Source organism: Arvicanthis niloticus, chromosome 9 (assembly GCF_011762505.2).
Source record: "Arvicanthis niloticus isolate mArvNil1 chromosome 9, mArvNil1.pat.X, whole genome shotgun sequence".
NCBI lineage: Eukaryota > Metazoa > Chordata > Mammalia > Rodentia > Muridae > Arvicanthis > Arvicanthis niloticus.
Window position 1 is genome coordinate 36,662,574 of NC_047666.1, and position 9,090 is coordinate 36,671,663.

At 44.5% G+C, this 9,090-nt stretch overlaps 1 protein-coding gene across 6 annotated transcripts in view; it reads right to left on the reverse strand.

Moving 5' to 3' along the window:
* The window catches only part of Eogt (EGF domain specific O-linked N-acetylglucosamine transferase), a 30,244-nt gene extending 23,136 nt beyond the window's left edge, over positions 1 to 7,108 (reverse strand). The window contains exons 1-7 of one of the 6 annotated variants that reach the window (XM_076940155.1): positions 6,639 to 7,108; positions 5,986 to 6,053; positions 5,191 to 5,245; positions 3,447 to 3,519; positions 3,116 to 3,339; positions 1,823 to 1,923; positions 843 to 951 (exon numbers count right to left, since the gene is read on the reverse strand). In XM_076940155.1, coding sequence (XP_076796270.1) covers positions 843 to 951; positions 1,823 to 1,923; positions 3,116 to 3,325 — 420 coding nt within the window. In that variant the 5' untranslated portion in view covers positions 3,326 to 3,339; positions 3,447 to 3,519; positions 5,191 to 5,245; positions 5,986 to 6,053; positions 6,639 to 7,108. Of the gene's footprint in view, positions 1 to 842; positions 952 to 1,822; positions 1,924 to 3,115; positions 3,340 to 3,446; positions 3,520 to 5,190; positions 5,246 to 5,670; positions 5,803 to 5,985; positions 6,580 to 6,638 lie in introns of those variants that run through there. The other 5 variants (XM_034512367.2, XM_076940154.1, XM_076940153.1 and 2 more) reach the window with 5 other exon arrangements.
* Between the last annotated feature and the right edge of the window lie 1,982 nt (positions 7,109 to 9,090).

A 9,090-nucleotide genomic window follows, 5' to 3' on the forward strand; every position in this document is an offset into this window, starting at 1 on the left:
ATTTCCTCAGGAATTTCATGTCTAAAGAAGGAAAGGGCTGAAGCCAGGTGCCAACCCATGGATGGGGGGATGGAGTGGGGTGGGAGGATGGAGTGAGATGGGGGGGATAGGAGTGGGATGAGGTGGGGGGGTGAGATGGGGAATGGGGGTAGAGATGGGTGGATAGAGTGGGATGAAGGGATGGGGTGGAGACGGGGGATAGACTGGGATAGAGGGATGGGGGTGAAGTTGTGGGTAGTAACTTCCCCTAGGAAGACATTTCCCATAGTTTTTACAACTTGTCAGACCACCCTGCAGGAAAGTCTGAGGCCAACACAAGGACGGGTGAATGACCACACAGGACCACCCCCGACCAGGACTGCGTGTGACACATACCTATTGTCCTCTACCTAAACCTCAAGTTCACAGAGCACCCTGAAGACAGGCTGTGTATAGTGTTTGGAGGGTGGGTTAGGGGGGTGTTCTTGAGGGAGCCGCTAAATTACTTTATTCCCCCTTCCTTTCCCAATGTGACCGCACAGAATAACCCTTCTTTCTCTATTTTTTTTTTTTTTTTTTTTTGCTAGTACTTGTCTGTTTTCATTCTGTAGATGGTAAGTGGGACACGCCTAGCTCGTTAGAGCTGTTCCGGCCCACGCTCTGACTGTAGCAACTCCATTTATAATCTCCACCTGTAAGCCCAGTACCAAAGATGAGGAAACAGAAAGACTATGGGGGTCATGCTGGGCTACAGAGAGATTCTGCATTATTGAGCCATCTTTTCCTTATATTACAAGATAAACAATAAAACAAACAACAAACAGTAAAACTAAGCAAGCTTATTCAAGCAGCTGGACACTCACTGATCTCTCCGGCTGGCAGAATGTTCGTATCTCCTCCAGCCGCTCTCGGGCGTATCCAAAGTCAGCTTGTTTCCAGAACATGTCCTGGGCTGACTCCAGAGTGTCTGTCCTATTTGCAAAGAAAGAGATTTTATAATTTTTTTCCTTTTCTTTTAAATTTATTTTATGTATATTAGCATTCTGCCTGCATGTACATATATGCTGTCATATAAATGCTTGGTGCCTACAGACATCAGAAGGTATCAGATCCCCTGGAACTAAAGTTATTGATGTCTGTAAACCACCATGTAGGAGCTGGGAACTGAACCCAGGACCTCTACAAAGAGCAACAAGTGCTCTTAACTGTCAAGCCATCTTTCCACTCCACCCCGGCCTCACCTACGTTCTTTTTTTCTGGCCTTGGATTTTCTATTGATTTAGTCACTAGAAATCTATTGTTAATTTACTTTTTAAAGTATGCCATTATGGTCCCCACCCCCTCCCCCTCCCCCAGATCATCACCATGTACATAAAGCTACCAAACAAGTTATTCACATACTATTCCTTTATAATGAAAAGGCACAACAAAAATCTATGAAATTAAAGTCATCTGGCCCTGAAGAGTAAATAATAAAATATTATTTACTCTATTTTCTTTACCCAACTAACCATGTATATGCTAGAATATTTGACTTTCCTTGAGCATGAATGGCTATTCTTTCAGAATCTAGAGGAAACTACCAATAACTATTATCTTCTTAGCATACATCTTCTTAGCATATATGGGGGGGGGGGGTTCTATAGTCGATATTTCTCCCCCAGACAGAAGAAATAACAGATATTCCTCTTATTGTGAGATGGGTTGAATTTATGACCTGGATAAGCAAGTTAGCATCTGCAGGACTTACTGTCTAATGAGAGTCTAGCTGGGAACTAGGGCACAATCGAGATGCATTTCCAAGAACTCAGAAGTGAGAAGGAGATTCCATAAGGAGACTTACCATCCCAAGTCGACATAGCTGCAAACGGGGGAACCGAATCTAAACTCTGGTTTGCAGGATTTCTCATAACCCCAGCAGTAGTTTAGATTTTCTAAGTGTTTCTAGAACATGAAATGTGTATATTTAGAATAGACTCATTTCTTCTGATGGTTACAGGAGACTCTCTGACTGTTCATGACAGAACTTTCACATGTATGTTTAACAGTACATATCCATATATTATAATATTCTGAGAGGGACAGGCTCAAGAGTCTCCATAATAGTCTTTATTCACTCCTTCATGTCTGCTCTATAACCGAAGTCCAGGCTTCAGCTGGACTGCCAAAGACAACCTAAATTAGGATTTCCTGAAGTATCTTAAGGTATTTTCACCTGTCATTCTCAGAAAGCAAACTGATTCTATAATCAGTAACTAGAAGAAAAAAAAAACAAAAAACAAAAACCATATCCTTTGGAATTTCTGTTACTAAAAGAATTCCATGTTAAGGATGGCTGGGTGACATCAGTCATCAATCATGATCAGCAGAAACAGCACAAGGTCAGAGCTCTCCAGCCCTGGAGGCCAGGGCCCTTTTGCTAGGCCCAGGAGCCATGCTGGTCAGATTCCATATGCTTCCGGTGCCAGCACCATGGGAAAGGAAGCGTCTTACAATGGCCAGCTTTGATCTCTAAGGCCTCCGGAGACATCTTAATGGGCTCTGTTTGAGGCCTTTCCAAGCTCACAGTCTCACTCAATTAGAGCCAAGGCTGAGGTGTGACTACTGAAAGAAAAGGCTAAGAAGCCTCCAGAAGTGAGAAAGGAGAGGTGTGATAGTCTTTACTTTGGGAAAATGTTCTTTCTCTCCTGAAGTCTCATACACCTTGGGTTTTTCAGAATCCGCAGATTGCTTAAGCTGACCAGTTAATTTTCTCAGTGGTTTCAATGTTAGGTTTCCTTCTTGTGCATGGGCTACGGTTTTAAGCCAATTTTCATCCCTTCAGAATATTATACAAAATGAAAACAGTGATAGACTCCTGGTGAAGGGAAAAGTCCAGCTGTAGCTGTGGCCTATGAAGTAGAATAACAAACCAGCTGCACCCCTGAATGAATGAGAGCAAAGTACGAACGTGCTTAAGACAGTGCCATCATGAAGCACGTCCTGGTACGAATGAGAGAACATACACATGATAATGCCATGTTGTCTTTGTATGCTAACCTCAAAAATTAACTCTAAAAATAGAAGGATGCGAATAATAAACCAAAAAATAGCATGCTGAACACTAGAAAATGGGTACGAATAACATAAGACCTACCTTATATGGACAGTGGGCATCCTCCCTGCACATAGAGGCAACATGCCCGTTGTTGTGCAAGAAGAAGGGAATGTGCTCCTCTGGGAGGCGGAGGCTGGAGTAGTCATATAGGGCTTTGCCAGGCTCATGGTCAGCCTCAGAATGAGCCTTGTCCTGGCTACTCAGTGGGACTTCATGAAGCAATGCTCCAAAGACAAGCAGCATTAACATAGCAACCCGCACACCTACAGAGCCAATTGAAAACATCTTCATTAAGAACGCCTCTTTTAAACTGGGCCTGTGGTGCACGCTTTTAATCCCAGCACCCAGGAGGCAGAAGCAAGAAACTCACTCTGGCAGTTTGAGGACAGCCTGGTCTACAGAATGAATTGCAGGGCAGCCAGAGCTACACAGAGAGACCCTGTCTTGAAAAAAAGAAAGCCCCTTTAGACAGGAGAGGTGGCAAACATCTAATCCCAGCACTTGGGCAGAGGCAGAAGAATCTCTGTAAGTTCAAAGCCATCCAGGTCTACATCTCCCTTTAGGACATGGAATTTGAAGGTTGTTGGGAGTGAATATCTTTGAAATACATTGGATGTATTGTGAAAATCACAAAGAATAAATTTAAAACAGTAGCTTGTTTAAAATTTGTAAAGCCCCCCTTTAGGGTCAGGCATGTAGCCCAGTGGTAGTTGCTTGTCTAGCATGCATGAGGCCCTGTGCTCAGACCCCAGTATGGTGCAGTAAATAAATAAACCCCCCTTTAAAAGCTAAATTGCTAAGTATGATTACTAAATATTCTGCTATGTCATCAAATCATGTTCCTTTGATCACCAAATATTTATTGAGCACCTGTTATGTGCCAAGCACTGTGCTAGGAGCAAGGTATACAAGTGTGAGAAATAGACCCCGCTCCAACTTTCCATATTTCAGAGTTGATTATTCAGAGTGACCAAAGAACTTTTCAGGTCCAGGGATGTCCCCAAAAATGTTGTTGTTTTATAAAATTGAACAAAGGAAAAGGAAAGAAAGAAGAAAGGAAGGAAGACATTTGCATCTGTGACCATTAATAAACAGTGGATGCAGCCATGGGTCTCCCTATCAAATGTCATCCCTTTGTGTGCCCAAGAAAGAGGACCACAGATGTCTGTGTCCTTGTAGATAGCAAGACAACTCCAGGTAACAGCACACAGTCTCTGGTGTCAGCCCCCCCCCCCCAGCCTGAACCATCTCCCACTCCACGGGGGCCCAGGCAGCTATTAAAGTTGTTCACAAGGCTCAGCTACACTGTGCCCCTCAGGGTCTCACATTTATTAGGCACACGGTAAGGTTTATATGTTTTGTTTTGTTTCCTGTCAACTGCTTCTTGTCAGTCTCTCGCACAAGGTAGCATCATCAGAGCTTCAGAAGGAAAGAATTCATTTAAAATTTCCCTACACAGGACTGAACAGAACATTAACATTATGAAAAATGACAGTGGTCAAGAATTTACTGGATTTCTGCTCACGCACCCCCGACCCTCTCCCCAGGAACAGATGAATTTCTTGGGTCAGTTTCTCCTATACATCCCCTGACCAACTTACACCACTCTGCCCCCTTTACTGACAACAAGGCTTATTTTCCCTCTCTTCTAAAAGATAACTGGACACACCTTGAGTATTCATTCCATAGTAAAGTCCGGCCTTTATAAGGCTGTAAGGACCATACAACTTTCAAAATCAGCCTTCACTGATGTTTACAAATAGAATGATCTGTTCAAGTTCCAGGCCTATGGGGTCATAAGGTTAAACCAGTGATGATCATGGGAATAAGTCCTTTTGCCGACTAAGTAAGTAAAGAGGTTCCTTGCTTTGGAGGCCCTGAAGGCTATGTTGCTATTCCTTGTAAATCCAAGGGACCTTGATCTAACAGTGAATTATTAGCAAATTTACAAAATTCAAAAGTCCATATTGAGTGCCGGGCAGTGGTGAGTTCCAGGACAGGCAAAGAGATACACAGAGAAACCCTGTCTGGGGGGTGGGTGGGTGGGTGGGGAGAATGCATATTGATAAAAACAATAACTACTTAATAATGAAAATAATAATGAAAATACAGACCTCTTTAATCCTCAGAATCACCCAGAAGCTGCTGATGTTTTGGATAGCTTAAAACCTGAGAAAAATAAAGTACATTACCTTAAAAGCATGCCACAAGAGACCAGCTGCTATTTTGATATAAAGGAACTACTAAGAGAGAAAATAACTTAACCAGAAAATCCCTAGGCAGAGGCCCAGGCTCAGGATGCTTGATTCTCCTTAGTGAATGAATATTAAATCTCTCAAAGCAAAGTCAGAGCGCAGGGGTCCCTGGGCACAGTAACTCACCGAGCAGACACTAGTGGTGAGCAGGAAGGAGGTAGCCCACTTCACACCACATCACTCAAAACAGAACAGCCAGATAATTAGCAGAGAAAACATTCCTAGGACCAAAGCCTGTTCCCGGTTCTCATTGCAGTAATACTGCTCTCTGATTCCCAGGGCTGCTTGGGCCAGTGCCAACCTCAGGATCACAGCAGGCCATCCACCCCTTGGACTCACCCTCTAAGTCACAGCTAGGAGCACTAGGTCCTGAACTTTGGGTATTCAAATCCACGGCTCTGCAATGCGTTCTGCCGGTTAACAAAACTTGACCATTCATGGAAAAAAGTAACTCTTGGCCACTGGAAAAATCTAAAGAAGCAGATCAGACAGTTGGCTTTTGCAAGGGAGGGCACGCACCCACTTGCATACGCTGGGTGATGGTTCTCTGTGGTGCATGAAAGCACAACTTCGGGGCTTGGCAGAAAGCCTTCCTGGAGTTAGTGTTCTCTGGCAAGACTTGGCAGGGATGAAAGCTTTAGTAGGTTAAGCTACCTTGTCTTTTTGCACAAAACGGCCAAGCGCGCTCCTCTCGTGTATGGCTTGATTGGATTTCCACAGGCCTAAAAGGAGAAGAGGAAAAAAAGGTAAAAATGTGAACGCCGTAAAATATGAGACCAGGAGTTACTAGGACTACCACATGAATGGCTTAGGGCATTGCTCCGCAACAGAGCCGGCAGTGGGCAGTTGAAAAGTGCATCTGGGACTCAAAGACTATAAAGTCCCAAGGTAGGCAAGCAGACAGAGCTCAGACAGGGCTTGGCTGCCAGAGGCGCCGAAGTGGCGATCCTGCTGTGGCAATCCTCCGGCTGTCTGTGGAACGTCAACCCCTCCCCTATGTGGCCGGGTCAGCCCCTCGCGCCCTGCAGCAGCCAACCCTGCCCCGGCTGCTTGGGGAAGCAGCTGTCCTAGGAGGCGCTCGGGTCCCAGGTGTGCCGGGAAAGGTCTGGAGAAGCGACTCCGCCCCAGCATGGGGGTTGAGGCAGCAGGGCAGGCCTGGCTGGGCATCGCTCTTGTCTATGGCCACTGATCGGCTCCTGGTAACTAGCTGAAGGCCGCGGGCCCGGATCAGGGTCCCAGCGTCCTGCTGCGGGCCCACAGTGGTGCAGTCGCGGGCCGGGAGCAGGCAGGGACAGCGCGGGGCCCACCTGCAGGTTGACTAGAGAGCGGCGGCGGCAGTGGCTCGGGAGCAATGAGACGTCACCGCTGGCGGCCGCGAACCGGAAACCTCCGGCGCCCAAGCCGGGCCAGGGGGCGCCCGGGAGCAGCCGCAGCACCTTGGTCCTTAGCTCAAGGGCGGACCCGAATGCGCCGACCACACCCGGCGACCAGAGTGTCTGGAGGGCACTGTTGGACACCCATCAGCCAAGGTTACCAACAGCCTGGAACCCGCCGCCTGATCCACCGGGGACACCCGCTTACATTCTCTCTGGGACGCGGGACACCGGGCTTCAAGTCCCTGGCTGCTCCTCGAGGAGCTTGGCAGGCCTCCAACACCGGAGAGTAGGCAGGCGGACCACGGAGCTGTTACACATCACCCAGGGTTGTGATTTGATTGCTTTTTCACTCTGCGCAGTTTATGTCCTGATTTTCTGAATGAAGTGGGACACTCTCTGGTAGGTAGGTAAAGTGCTGTAAATTACAGGGAAATTTACCTGCCCATAAACTGTCCAAGTTCAATGGCTACTCTTGTTTGTTATATTTTTGCTATTTCATGATTATTTCTACTCTAACTGCTTGTTTAGGTGCTTTTGATTGGGTGTATGCGCACCTCCCATTCTTTTCCATTCTTAGCACCTAGCCGTTCCAGCATGCCTTCTGGAGCAACATTAAATTCTGATTCAAGGGCTGACAACGTGGCTCAGAGTTTTCAAAGCGCTTGCTGAAGCATGCCTGCTGACCTAAGTTGGATCCCAGGAACCCACTAGGAGATCCACTCACTAACCTTGTTCTCTGACCTCCTGGATGCTCTTATATCTTCCTATACAATATTAATAAATAAAAAAGAAAGATCCAGCTTATATTAATGGTACCAAAATAAACATGCTCAGATGCATACAGTTCACAAGGCTTGCATGTCTTACACATTTTAAGAAGCTATTATGAGAACTGAAACCAGAACTGGTGGTTCAGGCCTGCAGTTCCAGCTACTCCACAGCCTGAGGCAGGAGAAAGAAGTTCAAGACACCAGTTTAGTGACCACGGAGATCACTGCTCACCTATCGTGTGCAAGACTCCAGGCTCAATCCCCAATAATATACAACATACACATGGGGCGGGCATGTTAGCGAAGGCAAGGGCAGGTGGATCTCTGTAAGTTTGAGGCCAGCCTAATCTATGCAGCAAGTTCCAGACCAGCTAGGAGACACTGTGGTGTGTGTGTGTGTATGTGTGTGTGTAAACTTTGTATTTAATATATATGTGTATATATAAATAAAAATTGTTTAATATAATTTAATATGTATATAATGTTTTATATACTGTTCAGTATGTATTAAAGTGTGTTAGCATGTTATTTACATGTGCTAAACATACATTAAAGAACATTAAAGTTTTTTAAATGAACTTTTAAATTTTTATATATGGGTATTTTGCACGCACGCACGCACGCACTCTCATACACACACACAACCAGAAGAGGACATCAGATCTCTGGAACTGGAGTTAGTTATTAGCTGCTATGTACTAGGACTTGAACTCAGTCCTCTGAAAGAGGACCAGTGCTCTTAACTCAGCTACTAACCATACTAATAAGCACTAGTAAGCATAGCAAAGGCAGTGCAACCAGGGCCCTTGTGCGATGGGACCACAGCAGCAACTTTAGGAGGACTTTTTCAGCTTATTTAGTACTGTCCTGGTTTTGTTGTTTTTCAGGAAATACACCTTTCCCATTACTGCAAAAACACTTAACTATGGTTATTTTAAATCAACTTTAAAAGGAACTTGAGGTGCAATGATATACAGTTAAAAACAAGTACATGAAGTAGGTGAAGCATTTGCTAAACACAGACTAGTCTAACTGTAAAGATAAACTAATCTCACTGGCATGCTATCTACATGGGGCTCTTTCAGATACTAACATATTAAGGAGTCTCTGTGATTCATAGGAAGTAAGATATAAAATTTAAAAATGAGAATGAGTTCTGTATTATTATAATAGCTATTTCCAATTTCCTCAAAATATATCATTATAAAAATTTAAATTTGACTCTTCAAAATAATCTTTTGAGACAAAATTTCTCTGTGTAGTCCTGGCTGTCCTGGAACTCACTCTGTGGACCAAAAGGGCCTCAAACTCAAAGGTCTGCCTGCCTGGATTAAAGGCAAGCAGTGCCACTACCCAGCATAAATTGATATTAAAATAAACTCAAATGCCACCAACAGAAAATTGAGTGAATAAAATAAGCTAACTAGCTCTGTTACCTTTGAGTTTCTATAACAACCCCTGAAATAATTACATTATAAGTGATTTTAATTTTTTCAGCTCAGTTCAAAACTGTTAGTTCATGGATTACAAAGATGACTTCGTGGACTTGTTACATGGAAAGGACCAACCAAATGTTGAACTTTGCACATACAAAAAGTAATTGATGATGTCTT